We start from the raw sequence: 18,122 nt of genomic DNA on the forward strand, positions 1-18,122 counted from the left end.
TTACAAAAGATTTAAGTATGACTTAAATCGCACTTGAATGTCGACGCGTACATGATATGTAACGCGCAATGTGATTGATGGATGCGCGGTAGTGTGTGTCCCGTGCGCATGATCTGACCAATATGGTGATGTCTTCTATACCGTACGCCACTGGGAATTTAAGTGCAACTCTTAAATCACACTTAATCTTTGTGAAATACACCCCCAGGTGTCTGTTGAAGAAATATTTCACTGAAACACACAGATGCAAGTCCTAAATGTACGTAGCTGATTGGTTGAAAAGCAAGTTGCAATTGATTATAGAACTGCATTTGTATGCATCTCTTTCTGCAACAAGCACCAGGAGACTGTTTAATAGGTTTAGTGTGGCATTAAATCAGAATCAAATCCCTTGTTGCATACTGTATATAACAAATGAATAGGTACTGTAGTTTGTGCAAAGCTTCTGCACAGTCACCAATAAGATTAAACATGATTACAATAACCAGGGCTCCGTAACACAAAGATTAGCGATGAATAGCAAATGTGAGAGAACACTTTTCATTGGTTCTTGGTTAGTATTTTGCGCCAAATGCGCATGTAATGTTGATCTTGATTGGTCAGTTCATTTAGCAATTGATCGCTTATCTTTGTGTAACGGAGCCCTGGTGTTACTAGTTGATTATTCTGTTCACAATTAATAGGGCTATATTTGTCATCTCAATTTTCCTTTCTTCATTCCTCATTTCTTTTGTGAACGTTTGTACCAGCAATGCACCAGTGCATGGCATATATCACAAACGGATAAAATTATCGATTCATAGGTGAATAGCACTTCCACATGACTTTTGTCACAATTATCTCTTCCTGGAACGGCACAAAAGACAACTTTATAAAACCATACAACTAAAAAGCCAATAAACAAGAGAGCTCACCAAGCCATCCCAACTGGCGGAGTTACATTCTGACTGTTCTACATCCAGGTCTAGGGCTTGAGAGATGCAGTTTCTAAGGCTCATAGTTACTACAGACTCCTCAAGATTACCATGGAGAACTAGTCCTCTGGCTTGTTGCCATAGCAACTGATTCTGTATTCAAAGGGGGGAAAAATACTTGCCATAAGGTCAATAAGTAAAAACAATTACATAATTTGGGTGAATGAATGGTTTCTCAAGTGGAAATAAGAAATAAATATCAAAAAGAAAACCTGTGGTATTTTATACAGAACTGGCTGAGTTGATCTTGCAACCACAACATACCGTTATAAATGAAACAAGCTTTCCAAAGGAATTTTAAACAATATCTTCTTCAATTGAGTCTCATGACCTTGTGCCGGTAGCACAAAGGTTAGCGATTGAACATGCAATTGAATTTATCAACATTAATTCAACTTCAACTTAACTTACTTTCAGGAAGCACAACTTCTCATTTCCTTCTCCACCTGAAGGAGACATTACTTTCAGCCAATCAGGAGCAGAGGAATAAGTGTGTAAGAAATGGACCTCTCCATTCTTCATAGGGGTGCTAAATGTTGGGAGGGGTATTCTCTCCATAAGGTTGGTGTGTTGTCTAAGCAATAAATGCAGCTCTCCCAACCCATGGCAAAGTAGAAGAGTTGAGAATGCAAGGCTCTGAGGTTTAAAGGAATACATAAATCAAAGACTTAAAAAAAAATCATTTAAAATTAGAATACACATATTCAGTACTTATCAAAGGGGTTAATGAGCGTTAAAAATGAATGATATAAAACAACTTCAAACTCATAACATTCTTGTTCTACTAAGAGTTTAGAAGAGTTTTTCAATTTTACTGCTGGCATCTGGTAATGTGAGTGACTTGACGTCTTGTATTTTCCAGAATCCTCCCATATAATTCTCTTTTTTTTCCTGCTGAACTGACCAACTCTTTTGGGAGTGCCTTTTAAATTAGTCCTATATCTTCAGAATAATGAATAAAATACATGGAAAGGGAAAGTTTTCATCTAAAAACCTAAGAAATAAAAATCTGCCAGGATTTTCTTGGTGACATGCTGAATCATCTCTGCATGTACTACAGATGTACTACTAAAGAAGTTAGTTTTGTATTAATTTTTTGTTTCAATTCGAAAATATTTGTTTTTTACTATAAGCCATGTTACCTGATTTTCATGTGAAAATATTCCAAGTAGCGGTTTTAGCACATCATCAGCCATCTCGTCAAAGAGCTTCAGCACTTGACCTTTGACCTGACCAACCTCGGCAGCATCAGCCATCCTGGAATTCACAAGAAATGCGTAGAGAATTGAAGCGGCTACTTCAAACCGGGCGATAGCATCATTGTTTCCGCTCGCCATCTGTTTTGGCTTCTTTTTCTTCTTAGCAGGCGGCGCGTCAATGTCAAACAATGTCATGTAATTCAAGACAGCTGGTAGGTGATTGGTTGTGATGTCGCTCATGATGATATCCCACAATGTAACAGTTGAGCCTGGTGTGAGTGACTCCACTACTGTACCGAAGCTGAGAAAAAGAATGAAAAAATTTAAATGAAATGCAAGGAGCAAGTTTTGGCATGTATAGTAGCACTTTATATTTCAGTTGTTCATCCATAATTTGCCCAATAAGAAAGGTGTCCTTGTTCATAAGCTGAATAAGAATATTCTCAAACTAAAGCTTTCACTACTTATCATCAACAAATTATGAGATAACCTCTCTAAAAACTTAGCTATTGCATTAAGGATTAGGATCAGGATTACTAGGGAAGGATTTGAGAATAGGATAGGGTTAGGTTTAAGGTTGGTCTGGGAAGTATGTGCTGAAGTTAGCAATATAAATTCCCTTAAATTGAAGGATACGCTATTTTCGACTTACCTCTGACTGTTACTATGGTAACTGTCAGTGCTGACAACTTTCATGAAACGCTCCCCCGGTTTGAGACTACGCAGATTAAAGCCATGTTTGACATCACTCTTTTTACAATTAAGAGTTTGAATCCAAGACATCAAATTAATGCACTCAATAACATACATTAAAATGAAACATTACCTGGTAAGAAAGCTTGATGGTAGCTGAATTGAAGATGAAAACTCCTTTTTTGTTAAGATGGACGTCAACAGGACCTTGGTCATTTTATCAACCTGAACAGGAGATAAGTCAGGAAATTAATATACAATACTTGGCAAGTATACTCCTGACACTTCACAGATCCATTTTTTGCAATCTTTGTCTATTGTTCCCTTTTTCCACTTGCCTTCGTAAGCTTCAAATATTTATATATTTCATTTTATATTTTCTCTATTTTTTTCTCCTCTCTCAATATTCATATCTTTTCCTTTTCTTATCTTTTCTCTATCCCTCCCTCCCTCCCTCTTTATCTGTTTCCTTCTCATGGCAAGATATAACTATGTTTGCAAGCAGAAACCATGGTAAACCTGAGGAGACACATAAGTTCTTAAATAACCCAAACCTTAATAAGCAAAAAAGATGCTTTTTGGCTCACCTGTCTTAATTTCATGTAAGTGTCCATCACTGATTTCAAAAAAGCATCTCGAGACTCAGTCACTTTAGATTCATTATCATGGATAACTTTCAATGTTGCTATTGAAACATTGGTTGCTAGGAGACAAGGCCACACCTCCTGCATTCTTGATGCTAAGATACTATGGTCCAATGAGAAGACGATATCTAGGCAGCCAAACCAGGACGGGTGGAGCCTAATCAAAGAAAGATAGAGAGAGAGAAAATGCGAAAAATATCTGATTATGACCTCAAGTAGTTCTGTCGTTGCATTCATGCTTTAATAAGCAAAATTGATATATCTGCTATAAAACAGAATACTACTGAGGTTACCAGGCATTATGTATGGTACATGTATATGGAAAGGTAACAAATTCATTTTTTTTTTTGAAGCTCCCATAACACTTTGAGAAATGGAATTGACTTGTGTGTATGCAAATCACAATATGACTGAGTGATAAAAAAATCCAATCATGCCCATTACCCACGGGAATAAGCAACCTGTTACACATGACTTTAAGCATGACTGGAACATGTTCTTAGGTGCTAAGTAAGCTACATAGAGATATAGCATTTATCGCAAGAAATCGTCACCAGTCTTGACTGGAACATGTTCTTAGGTGCCAAGTAAGCAACATAGGGATATAGCATTTATCGCAAGAAATCGTCACCAGTCTTGACTGGAACATGTTCTTAGGTGCTAAGTAAGCAACATAGGGATATAGAATTTATCGCAAGAAATCGTCACCAGTCTTGACTGGAACATTTTCTTAGGTGCCAAGTAAGCTACATAGGGATATAGAATTTAGCACAAGAAAGGGTCACCAGTCGTGTATTTAGTCATTAATAACTAATGAATAACTTTATGAAACAACCACCTGATAACTTGTTGCCCTTGAAACTACCCTGGTTCGATGTTTTGCAATCATGGCAACACCATGACTCCCCTTTTAACCAATAAGTCAACAAGATTTCTAGCAATTCTTCAAGAGAGGCATACATTACTTTTTATTAGCCATAAGATGGGAGACAATCTCTTTAAACCATTCCATTTTCTTTGCCCTCTCTGTTTCTTCTTCCACAACCTGAAAAAAAAAGAAAGACTTTATAGAATATATGACCATGTCTAGAATAATTTCATAGTTTCATAGCTTAGTCTACATATCAGTGTTGTGTGAGCAATGCCCAGATTCTCTATTCAGACAATCCCAGATTTGTGGATTGAAGCAACTTCAAACATTTACATTAGAAGTGAAAGCTTTCCTGCTAGTTTGAAAGCAGAAAAATATGAACATTCAAGTGATTGCCTTTAGAATTATTATATAAAAGAGGGGCAAATAGCTTTTGTTAACTGTATGCATACACGTTCATGTACACGTATATTCAAGGAAAGTATGGTAGAAATAAAGGTAAAATCTACAGAATTATCATCCTAATTTTTAAACATTAACATTAGAACAATCATATATTTACAAGTGTATATAAAACACGAACATATATTTCACCACCACAATAATTATCATACTTCATTTAAATTTGTGAAATCATTTTCATTATCAAACTTACAGAATAGCACTTGTGAGAGGTTGCCAATTTAAGTAGTTCTTCCAAGGTAGTGATCTTATGATCCCAAGCAGTATCTTCATCATCATCATCATCACTTTTGAAGCTCATCAAACTACACAACTTCTGCAGCATCGCAAAGGTCAAATCAGGTGTGGGCCTAAAATGTCGGTCAAAATTAAGATAATGATTCTGTAATGTTGAAACCTATTAGTTTATGAGAGCAGATTGAAAATGGATAAGTACTACTACAATGGAATCCCCCCCCCCCGGACAATGCAAAAACACACACAAAAAACATGACTTTATTGGTAAAGGGAGGGGGGGCATTACAACAAAGATACTCTCCCACCCACTACCACTTTGCCATATTTTCCACCATTATTCTGAAATCCAGAAAGATATACAATGCACAATTCATGGCTTCTTTTCTTGTAGTCTCACTCCTTCAAATCAATCCAGCATCACTAATCATCTGAGCACAGTAGGGTACTTATTATTAAGTAATCTATAGAATATAAATTCCATGAATAGCTTTCATAGGTGCTAAACTAATCATCAATCAATTCAACAATACTGTATAACAATTTTTAAAAGTTCAACAAACCTGAAACTGGTGAGAAATGCAGAATAGATGATTGGTAACCCACACAAGACACCATCCTGTCCAGCCTGCAAAGAAACCAAACACAACGGTCAATGATGAAAGGTGTACTTTTATTCAGGTCAAAGGTGTGTTATTGCGACACCTGTGGACAAAGCTGTGTATTTACTGGGCATGAAATGTCAAAGTGGAAGTTTTCCATTCAATACAATTCAACATACCTTGGAGCGTAAGAATTCCATGAACTTATCCACAACATCAGCCCACACTCGGCCATCTTTCTTTTGTTTGTCGCCCTCTTCCGACATCAAGTACATCTTGTATGCCTCTGCCATGTTCCTAGTGAGATATCATGCCATGGGGAAAAAGATAGGGAAAAAAGGATTCATCAAGATAACATCAAAGTGCAGACAGGAATACCCCCATCTGCGAACAAGTATGAATGCAAAGTGTAAACCCAAACAAGAAAACTGAAGGATAAAAATATAAAAATTATAATTAAAAAAAAGATGAACAAGTATGCATATCGTTGTAAATATGCAATGAGTGAGCTCATGATGCCTCATTTTAATATATGAATGTGAAACATTGTCATTACTGTCAAATTGTTACAAGGGAGATATTTTTCATAAACATGAAAAACAAAAATTTTAAAAATTTGATATGATAACAAAACAAAATAAAAGATAGGGATGTGACCTCATTAACTTCTACTGTATATATATATATATATATATATATATATATAAGAATAAGATGATAGAGGGTAAGAATGGTGATAAAAGGGGCATATAACTATTTTCTAATCTTTCACTGCAAAATTAAGAATCTTACCTAAGTTTTTTAAATTTATTTGCCAACTTTTGGAATGACAAAACCATATTAGAAAGAGAGTGCTTATAACAAGTTTTGATAAAAGAATTGAAAATATCCCCCCCCACCAATTGTATTAAACATACATCTAAAAAGTGAGGAGATTATGAACACATTATACCAACCGACTAAAAAGAAGGCTTCGAACTGAAGTTTTTAGGGCATTCACACTGGTGATACACAACTCATTGTTGTCATGGTGATGTGCTGAGAGTATTGTACACAGATTCAGGCATGGGATGATCAATTGTTCACTCGTTAAATTGTAGGCCTAAGAGAAAAGTAAGGTAATGGGTACTGATGACAGACCTGCTAACATTTTACAAAAAAAAAAGTATTCTTGGAAGGAAAAAAAGTATTTTTTGACACACACAATTTTTTTTGTCTCAACGTAACATTCGCCAGCCTGTTGTAGTGAGATCAGTAAAAAAAACATGGGATATTTCTCTTCTTAAAAACTTGATAGTTCACCCTTTTAAAAATGTGCTCATAGGCAAGAATTTACTTGTTCTTTTCATGTAACAAGTTACTGACTGGGCAGTGATTTTTACCGGTCTGGGACTGTCGGACCGGCGCTAGTGTCTAGCGTGGTGCATAATACATACTCCCCATGATAAAAAAAAAGGTAACAAATCATACAAAAAAAGTATTGGCGTATTCATAGCAAAAAAGAGGAACAAATACTCTAAAAAAGAAATGGTTGGCATGTCTGTAATGACCTTTCAGTAAAGTGTTTCATGTTTTCAAGTTTTAGTTTGCTGCTTGATCTGATAAATTTGCTCTGAACCAATCACTTGCAAGGATTTTAGTAGCTTTTAACAAACAGCTCTAGTGAAAATCACCGACTTTATGTTTCATGAAATACACCCCCATGAACTCGCCCATTCAAAACAATTGACTATTTGAGGCTTTATTCCATCAGCTTTTATTCCTAAAATTCACAACACTTGTTTTTTTGCTTTTCAACGGCACATTTTTTCCTTTTAAAGTTCATGTATCAAAAGTAAATTGGATATGGATGAAAATGTTTTCAAAAGTTAGAAACTTGACAATCTATGAAGGGGGGTGGGGGGGGGGGGTGGTAACTCTGAATCTCTAATTGTATTGATAATTTAAAGATTTTATTAACTATTTCAATATAAATATCTTAAACATTGACTGAAAAAAACACTAAAGCAATAAGTACTGACATTTTAGTCACTATTTTCTTGTAAGTAATTTAAAGCATTAAACTGAACTGAATCACTATGACTCGCAGGTCTCTCCTCCCAATATAACTGATTGGGGGTAGTGCAGGTTGACCACTACACCAGGGTTTCCCCTTACCCTTTACGAATAGTGCAGATGGTTCTTAACGTGCAAAGGTGGTGACTCTTCTCTACACAGGGCCTCCATTTAATGCCCTATCCGAGGGACAGAGTGTTTTCCATTTTAACATTCATCTATGAAACATAGGAGAGACGTTACACACAACGCACTGGCTTCAGTCATCCGCCTGGATGGACTCGAACCCACGATCTTTGGTTCGACGGGCAGACGCGTTACCGACTGAGCCAACATGCTCTCTATAATTACAGGTTTTCAGAGATGGAAATGGCCATTTTTTTTTTAATGAAAAATCACTGTACCTACAAGTGTAATCTCTTGATTACCTTTTTGCCATTCTGCTGCTGCGGAAGAAGAGAAGCGCATTTAGTCAACGCCTTGACGATGACTCTTAAAAGCTGACCATGCTCATCAGTACATGTGGCACACTCTAGCTGTTTGGTAGCCATCTCCATCAGAACAACAGTCACAGCAACCTGCATGGGAAAATGCAATAATGCTTTTTTTTTAACAAAGGATCACATGTAACAGAACACTCAGGGTACATCTAAGTATCATTACATGATGCAACATGTCTGCAGTGGGCTGAGTAAGGGTTGAGAGTTATGTCATCAAATGATCCATCAACATAGATTGCAAAATGAGGTTAAATAGTAATAATAAATCATAAACATCTTTAGTGTTTTTGGAAAGATTTTTATGGTTTCACTTGAAAAATCTAAATAATTATCTCACACGTATTCACTGATTACAACCTATGAGATTCAAATTTTTTGGTTATCACTTCAGCATTTACGGAAATAACACTGGAAGGACTGAAATGTACACCATCAAAGACAGCGCTTTTCAAACGGTGGGCCGCGAGAAGCTCCAGGGGGAGATAGAAATAGGAGAAAAACTGTAGTATATTTCACAGACCTGTCGATCAGTCTATGCGGGTCATAACAAAACTAAAACACGTTTAGGTATCATGCATGTTGCAAAGCCTGCACATGCACACTAGGAAGGTTTTAAAGCAATTGTCGCCCATACCGGACATTTGCGAATGCAGATTAGTTCTCAAACTCTTTGTTTCAAATGTCATTCAACGCTTTGTGTTCAAATTTAACGAAACAATTTTTCATCAAAATGGACGTTTTCGTAAAAATTTTGTTAGGTGGGCCACGAAAAAATTGGAGAGTCAAAGTGGTGCTTGGGTAAAAAAGGTTAAAAAAAAGCGCTGATCTAAGACAAATTATCTAAGCTGGATGTGACTATCCATTACTTACCAAGGATTCAAACTTGGTGTTCTGTACAAAACGAAGCTTTTCATTGGTCAGTATGATCTCACAGCAGCCAATCACGATGTCAAATACATCCTCTTTCAACAGGGTGGATAGAAGGGCCTTGAGTGGGGAGGAAGAGGAATAGAAGACATTAAAGAAAAATTCCAGTTTTGGTAACGATTTCAAAGTGAGTTCATACAGAATCCAATGAAATGACCACCAAAGCGTCTGTTCGTATGAATAAAAAATATATGCCAAAGGATTCTGGAAGAAATTGTGTAATCGGGCCGACATTCAAAGCAATAATAATACACTGTCCCACGTGCGCTTATCTGTGTTGGTGATCTTCAGTGTGAACATTTTTCAACGTAGATTTCAAGATTTCACTACGTTCAGTTTATGTAACTGTACCAGATCTAGATCCTCGATGATATAGTGCCAATTAAGCTTGGTTTCACACACTTTCTCATGAAATCAGTGTTTACTGCAACTACTTTCATTTGTCTTTTAACAGGTTTCTCATTTCAAAGACAAACATGAATCAGTGGCAGAGAGAACTTGCACATATCAGTCTCTGCCATCATTGCAAGGGGTTTAATATTAGTATTTTCAAAATTTACACAGTGAATGGCAATTTCAAGGTTTGTGAGTCGTTTGGTCTCATAAGTAACTGGCAAGAATTTATTCTTTGAATTGCTCAAAATCATTGTATTGGTAACTATGCTCAAGCCAGGGTAATTATCGTAGAACACAAGTGGTGTATAAGAACTAGAGCTGCCAACCTGAACAAGAACATTTCAGTATTTTTAAAGCTGAAAATCAGTATTTTGGCAAGGAAATCATTATTTTCAAAGAAATAACATAGGACAACACATAAAAATGAAACTTGAGAAATCAGTATTTTGCATGAAACCATCAGTATTCTTCTCATTTTTCAGTACTAAATACAGAAAATCAGCTACTTGGCAGCTCTGAAAAACCAATTATTATTGTTATTATTATGACCAAATGGCCAACTTGCCTATGTATCTACTTGGTTATCCCCAATCTGCTAATAACATTCTCTATTCATAAAGTTTGAATTTCATACAGGGCGTTATTTTCTTCAGCAATAAATTAATCCACATTGTACCGCATTCAACCCAGGTGCAGCAAATGGGTGCCAAGAATATTCATTCCATGAAATGCCTATAAACTTGGAAGGTAGCTAATTGCAGCAAGGTAATAATGACAAATAGTGTAATAAGCATTATGCAGCCTCGACATGAGCGCGTAATAAGTTTAGTGTAATAAGCATTATGCAGCCTCAACATGAGGGCGTAATAAGTTGCATTAAAATTATTAATGTTCAAGAAATTGACTTGAAAGATGTTACTTACAGAGCACAGGTTTCCTCGCAGACATATTGGTTTGCCTTCCTGTTGAAGGGTGAACAATTCTTGGCTCTTGAGGGCATCATGCATGAAGAGCCACAAAGACTGTTCATCAGTACTTGATGTACCATCTCTGTAATAATGCAATGCAGGATAACTTTATTTCCAAAAGGAACTAAATCCTCTTTTGTAAATTCAGGAAAATGACATTTGTTAAGATGATTCAGATAATAAGCAAATGATTAGGAGCACATTTTTTAATATGGCTTTCAAATTTTGTTAAACACAAAATAATGTAAGGAATTGAATAAATTTAGTAATTCAATTTTCTCAAAAGTGGCCATTAAATGGATGTGAAATTAATCATGGTATACTGTACATCATGAAAGATAGGATATAATGTCAGTCTACTACCTTCCTTCTTTATCTGATATTACATTGGTTTCACAAGTAGAAGAAATACGTATGTAAATTAGTGTGATCTATTTATGAATAGACGGGTGCCCTACACAATAATTTTGCAACAAAATTTAAATCCATTAATGAAAATCTATATTCCCTTATAAAAATACTTACAAAGTAGCTGTAAATAGGAACAAAACAAAATGAACTGTGGATGGAAAAAACTATTAAACAGTAATTTCTATAACATGATTCAAAAAAATATCTAAAATGAAATGAAATAAAGCAAAAACATACTTCTCACTATTAACAAGTCGAAACGAGACCCAGTCCAGTAAAACTTGGTGTTTGTTGGGTAGGAAGCATTGGTTAGACACCCAACCAAATCTTGCTAGCTTAATACGGTCACATATCGGTACCGAGTTATCCTTCAGCCGTTTATGCAACCCTGGAATGAAAAACACAATAATATACTGAACCGTGAAAGATAATATTACCGTTGCCATTGGGTGAAGAGGTGTAGGAGGAGAAAGTAAAAAAAATGAAACAAGAAATGTTTAAATAACTCCTCTAGATAGATTCAAGCAACTGGTATAAATTCCACATGTCCGATATTTTTCCTTCAGAAAAGAAGGTTGACTTGGACGGAGGGAAGGTGGGACAAGTAATTAGCTTTAAAACAAAGTGAGATCCAGAAAAAAAGATTAATAGAGAGAGAAAGAAATAACATGTGTACTAGAATGAAATTTTAAAAAATGAGAAAAGGATTAAGGACAAAAGAATAAGAATTATGTAAAAAAAAAAAAGGCAAAGGAGAAAAATGAGCATTTAGAAGAGGGAGTGGAAGGATAAACATGTAAAGATGGTGAAAGAAAGAATACATGAAAGGACGGACTGAAAAATACCAAACAAGTGGAGCACCTCTGGCAGTCTCACTGGCATCACGCGATTCGATATAGCAGCAGTGCTGACTTTGAAAACTACTATAAAATAATTATTCACAAAAAACACAATTCATATATGATACAATACAATGTTCATTGACAATAAATGACATTTGACCTTAATCATGCGTCCTAAGATACCCCTATATCTACATTTCATAAACCATATCTATAAACTTTGAAAGCTATGACAGCAATCTAATAATTACCTCCAAAATTGCCGAAGTTCATTTAACTTAAATGTGACCTGAAACTCGCATGAAATGTTCAGTGATACTTAATAACTCTTATGTCCAAGTTTTATGAACTAGATCCATACACTTTCGGAGTTATGATGGTAATTCAACAATACCCCCAACATGGCCAAAGTTCATTAACCTTTGACCATGGTCATGTGACCTGAAACTCGCGCAGGATGTTCAGTGATACTTGATTACTTTTATGTCCAAGTTTTATGACTCAGATCCATAAACTTACAGTTATGGTTATTCAACAATTACCCCCAACATGGCCAAAGTTCATTGACCTTGGTCATGTGACCTGAAACTTGCACAGGATGTTCAGTGATAATTGATTACTTTTATGTCAAAGTTTCATGAATCAGATCCATAAACTTTCAAAGTCATGATGGTAATTCAACAGATACCCCCAACTTGGCCAAAGTTCATTGACTCTACATGACCTTTGACCTTGGTCATGTGACTTGAAACTCAGGCAGTATATTTAGTAATATTTGATTACCCTTATGGCCAAGTTTCATGAACTAGACTAGAGCTATACTTTCTAAGTTATCCTATCATTTCAAAAACTTAACATTAGGTTAAGATTTTTATGTTGATTCCCCCAATATGGTTGAAGTCCATTGACCCTAAATGACCTTTGACCTTGGTCATGTGACCTGAAACTCGGGCAGCATGTTGAGTAATACTTGATTAACCTTATGTCCAAATTTCATGAACTAGACTAGAGCTATACTTTCTAAGTTATGCTATCATTTCAAAAACTTAACCTTTGGTTAAGATTTGGTGTTGACGCCGCCGCCGTCAGAAAAGCTGCCCCTATACTAGTCTCACTCTGCTATGCAGGTGAGCTAAATTAGAGGAGAGAAAATAGATGGAAAAGAAAAAAGGAAAACAGAAAAAGGATAAGGGAAAGCAAAATGAATGAAAAGGAACAGTTAAAGAAGAAAGATAAACAGAGGAATAGAAAAAAAAGAAAACGAAAGAGAAAAAAAAGAGAGAGAAAAAGAGAAAGAATGACAAAAGATCAAAGAGGGGATGAACTAAACGTAGACCTAGGGTACATAAAATAATACTGCCAATCTAGCAAGATCTAGTTTTAAAAGTCTATGTTAAAGACATCAATAATCAAGTTTCTATGACTTGGTCTTAAGTTATTCTCAAAGCATTGTAAATGTGGACAGCAGTAGAAAAAGACAATTTTAATACAATTTAACTTCTTAGTCTAACTGCCTTAAAATTAGACATAATCTTGACATGATATAACCTTGTTCTCTGTTACTACTCTGCAGTGGCGTAACTACGGGGAGGCATGAGGGGGCATGTGCCCCCCCAATCGGCTGGCCAAAAAAAAAAAAAAAAAAAAAAAAACGGGGAAAAGGAGAAAAAGAAGGAAAAAGGAAGAGAAACGTAGTGGGGGAAAGAAGAAATTGTTGTTAATCATAGTGTTATATTATGTTATATAACATAAGAAGCATTTTTCACAACTTTATGAAACATTATTTGCTTAATTGTGTCTTCATTGTTCCTGGTGCTCGCATAGACTTTTTAACGAGACATATAAAACTGCTGTACTAAAGCCTCCCGTTTTCAAATCAATATACAACAAAATAATATATTTCCTCGCAATTAGAGTTATTATTGGTTAAGTAGTGATATATTCTTCTTTTTCATGACTACTGAAAGTTATTGCCCTATTTTAAGGTCTTAATATAAAACATTTCCTGTCCGTGCTAACGTTCACATTAGTGGATTGGTGAGATTTCTGCTCTTCATGAACTCCTAAAATCAGTCCTTAAAATGTCAATTTTTCTGATCTGAATATCAAAAAATTTTAGCTTGCGCTTCGCGCTCGCATCATTTGGTTAGTGAAATACGTGGGGTCTTAGTGAATTCTTACAAACAAGCCTTGGAATGCCCTCTTCATGTCTGAATTTCCTAGATTTTCAGCTCGCGCTCGCAGTATTTCATTAGTGAGATGCGTATGATAATCATGATTACAATGACTTCAAAAAGTGCTCCATGTGTTTAGATGTAATTCTAACAAAATCAGCAAGCGCTTGGCACTCGCATTAGATGACTATGGTGAGATATGTATACTCTGACTTCATGGATTCGTAATTATAGTCCTTAAAATATCCATGTTTTGGGGTCAATATATACAAAAATTTCAGCTCGCGCTTCGCGCTCGCATCATTTGGTTAGTCAAATAGAAACAATGTGAGATTTTGTGAGATTTTTGTGAGATTTTGTGAGATTTTTGTTTCTATTCTTAGAGAAACAACCTTTAGAATGCCCCTCTTCGGGTCTATATTTCCTAAATGTTCAGCTCGCTTTTGCATTGCAGAATTTGGTTAGTAAGATACGTATGATAATCATAATTACATGAATACAAAAGTTGCTTCATGACTGTGTTTAGATGTAATTCTAACAAAATCAGCAAAGGATGGCACTAGCATTACATGACTACGGTGAGATATTTATACTCTTAATGGATTCTAAAATATAATCCTTAAAATTTCCTTGTTTAGGGTCAATTTATACAAAAATTTTAGCTCGCGCTTCGCACTCACATTGTTTCTTTAACGAGACAGTTAAGTATCATGATTACAAAACAATTTGCTTATAATGTCAATTTTTAGCCCTCAATATCAAAAATTTTCAGCTCGCGCTTCGCGCTCGCATTATTTAATCAGTGAGATACATATTCGTTTGATGGCACTGCATGTCCTTAAAATATCTCTATTAGGTCAGTATATCTGACAACTGAGCGCGCTTCGCGCGCTCCCTAAGTGACCCGAAATTTTTCCTGGTGCCCCCCCAATGCCGTGACCCACGGTACGCCACTGCTACTCTGGGTGGTGAAATAAGGTCGGCAATGTTTGGCTTATTTTCTCTTTTTCTTTGGGACAAATGCTTGATATTTTGACAATGTCAGTTTCCACTACAGCTATTCATAATATAACTTGGCTCTTAAGTAAATTTGATTCTTTGAATTATTTTTTCTTAATTAAAAATAGAGATTGAAAAATGCCAATTGTCTTGCCATATTACTTTCAACCAATAGAGAAGAGGGCATACACAAAAATATGCCCGAAATTCAAGGTTTTGAGCACTCTGGTGAATACGAAAATTATTCCTAAGTTTCTAATGAAAAATATTTGCAACTATGGACTCATTCAATGAACAAGGTTATGATATAACCTTGTTCTCAGTTATATCTCCATGTGTGGCAAAATAAGGGTGGCAATGTTTGGCTAATTTTCTCTTTTTGTTTGGGGCAAATGATTGATGTTTTTACACTGACAGTTTCCATTACACCTATTATTCATACAACTTGGCTCTTATTTAAATTTGATACTTTAAATCATTTTTTTCTTAATTAAAAATAGAGATCAAAAAATGAAAATTTTCTTGCCATATTAATTTCCACCAATAGAGGGCGTACACAAAAATATGCCCAAAATTCAAGTTTTTGAGCGCTCTGGTGAATACAAAAATTATTCCCTAGTTACTATTGAAAAATAAATTGCAACTGTACGGAAATTAGTAATTTTGGTCACAAAAGTGATATTTTAATGACTTTTTAAAGTGTGTGCTCTGGACAACATTTGCATACCATAGTCCTACCTGTAGATTCCCCACAGGCAGGGTGGTAGCAGTGAACAAGTGCAACTATGTGGAAATTAGTATTTTTGGTTACAAAAGTGATATTTTAATGATTTTTTAAAAATTGTGTGCTGTGTACAGCATTGGCATACTTCTTCTTTCCTTGGTTGGCAACCAGTCAGGATTGACTATTTTTGCCACAGCTTTTGTTCATTTTCAGTAGCTTATTATATATATTTTTACATTCCCCTTTTCCTTCTCTCTTTCATTTTTTTTCTTCCTTTTCTTTTCTGTTATTTTCTCTGTCTTTTCTTTCTTTTTCATGTTATTTTTTCTTTTCTTTTCTTTTTGTCTTCTTTTTTCTTTTTAACCATAGTCCTACCTGTAGATTCCCCACAGGCTGGATGGTAATGAACCCTGGCTTGAGTCTTGACATAATTGAATACTGAAATCTGAATAGGCCGTTTTAATTTAGGAAATTAGATGACGTAGCCACAGCACACCCATTAATATTTTATGCTTGATTTTCTTTAATAATCTCCTTAGCATTTGACCAAATTTCAGCTACACAGTCAAAGATAATGATAGGCCGCAACAGTAATTATGTGGCCTGATGAGCTCTGGCGGCGCGGCATAGCAATCAAGCGCAGCCGCGTCCGGAGGCAGGCTATCTCATGCACAGATATAAACGAGTGGGACCGTGATAAGTAGCCTTCTGCTGTTGTCCCAACAGTCAACAACACCAACACTCTCTCAGCTCATACGACTAACACAACAATCTTCAATTTACAAAAAACATTGTATTCTATGCACGTTGATGAAAATGAGCCTATACATTTTTTTCTTCTTTTTTATACTACGATTATGGTTCATAAAATAACATCTATTTTTTCTTAAAAACACATGCTCACCTGCATAGTAGGCTGCCATCTTGAAAAGTGCCCTCTTAATGTTTTCAACTCGACACGTATTTATTTCCGTTTATCAAAATATGATTTCGGATATCAACTGGAAAAAAAATCATTCAGCTGCTCCTTTATGAAAAAAAAAACTTACTGAATACCTTGCTTAATCTCTAATGGATTAATTTCCTCAAAATTTCACCATTTTTTTTTTCTTTCTCTTACTTTTACAACAATTTCTGTCAGGGAGAACTTCCTCTTTAGTTATTTACAAGTATAGAGTAAAATTCATCGAGCAAAACGCTGACAATTTCCTCAAAATCTGACCCCAAAAAATATTTTTTTACGTTTAGCAAAATCCTATTAAAAAAACAGTTATGCATGGACCTGAATCCACCGACGGGACAGTCGTAACCCCGTAACTCTGGTATGGTTGTGGAAGGGGGCTCCTTTTCAGTCATTTCAAATCATTTTTTTTCTATATTATCACTTCTTGATCACATAAATTCTCTGTCTTTACTTTACGGGTCAATATAAGCCCAGAAAACATATTTGAGGCCACTGAGATTATTGGATTTGTAGTTAATCTAAAAAAAAAATGCTGAATTTATCAATGGTGCTTAATTGGTACACTGAGAATTCAAAGTACCACAAATCTTGTTAAAACGTTATTCCCTCTTGTAGGAATGTTTTTCTTTTGTATAACGTCTCATAGATCTTCGATTAACAACCTTATCGTTTCCGGAAAGTAACCACCTTTTGTTTGCTGATATCTTATTCCTCAGTTTTTTGTTTCATAATGTAATTAAATTGTTTTCAGGAATGAATACAAAAGAAATAATAAACAAATAAATAATGACACTAAATAAAAATGTTACCCTACTTTTTATACAGTGTGCGGCAAAAATAGTCAATCGTGACTTATTGTCAAATAAAAACAAGGAATGGAAATGATGTATGCCTGCAATGGGTGGGATGGTGGTGTCATGTCCACATTATTAAAGAACCCAAATTAAAACATGCGTGCATATCTCTCCCTTGTAACAAAATAAGATGAAACAGAGATTATCTCACACATTATAAATCAATTATATATAAAAATAAATTCATTCGTTTGTTTTCATTTCTAGAGGACGAAAAACTAAATTAATATAATTTCATTTTTAATAAACTACGATAGAATAAGCGGACCATCTGCTTGCTCATCACGGAGACATTCATAGGAAGAGAGAAAGGGGCCAAGTTACATTCAATTAGGGATACGAGGTTTTAAAAACAATAAAGGTAAAGGTTATTATTAAAAACCTAATATTTTCGGCTCTGGAGTCCATCCTTGACTTAATCTTATTGGAGGAAATTAACTCTGAAAACTTAACAACAAAATATAAATGGAGTATGTTATGTTGTGAAAACAAACTAAAAAAAACAGAGAGATAAAGAAATCATATATACATGAAAGGTAAACTCTGAGAGAATAAAAATATTATTAAGAAATATCACCAACTATTATTGATAACATTATAATTACGAATGAGAATGTTTTTAACTTACA

The 18,122-nt window shown here is 35.2% G+C and overlaps 1 protein-coding gene across 1 annotated transcript in view; it reads right to left on the minus strand.

Annotated features, from left to right (window-relative positions):
- The window catches only part of LOC121425642 (unhealthy ribosome biogenesis protein 2 homolog), a 33,064-nt gene extending 16,440 nt beyond the window's left edge, over positions 1–16,624 (minus strand). The window contains exons 1-15 of the mRNA XM_041621774.1: positions 16,580–16,624; positions 11,174–11,324; positions 10,481–10,607; positions 9,105–9,221; positions 8,163–8,312; positions 6,636–6,781; positions 5,859–5,976; positions 5,641–5,705; positions 5,037–5,193; positions 4,476–4,555; positions 3,454–3,667; positions 3,000–3,091; positions 2,117–2,474; positions 1,386–1,610; positions 915–1,067 (exon numbers count right to left, since the gene is read on the minus strand). Of these exons, the coding sequence (XP_041477708.1) occupies positions 915–1,067; positions 1,386–1,610; positions 2,117–2,474; positions 3,000–3,091; positions 3,454–3,667; positions 4,476–4,555; positions 5,037–5,193; positions 5,641–5,705; positions 5,859–5,976; positions 6,636–6,781; positions 8,163–8,312; positions 9,105–9,221; positions 10,481–10,607; positions 11,174–11,324; positions 16,580–16,598 (2,172 nt within the window). The 5' untranslated portion in view covers positions 16,599–16,624. The remainder of the gene's footprint in view (positions 1–914; positions 1,068–1,385; positions 1,611–2,116; positions 2,475–2,999; positions 3,092–3,453; positions 3,668–4,475; positions 4,556–5,036; positions 5,194–5,640; positions 5,706–5,858; positions 5,977–6,635; positions 6,782–8,162; positions 8,313–9,104; positions 9,222–10,480; positions 10,608–11,173; positions 11,325–16,579) is intronic.
- Positions 16,625–18,122: the final 1,498 nt, after the last annotated feature.

This window comes from Lytechinus variegatus, chromosome 12 (genome assembly GCF_018143015.1).
Source record: "Lytechinus variegatus isolate NC3 chromosome 12, Lvar_3.0, whole genome shotgun sequence".
NCBI lineage: Eukaryota > Metazoa > Echinodermata > Echinoidea > Temnopleuroida > Toxopneustidae > Lytechinus > Lytechinus variegatus.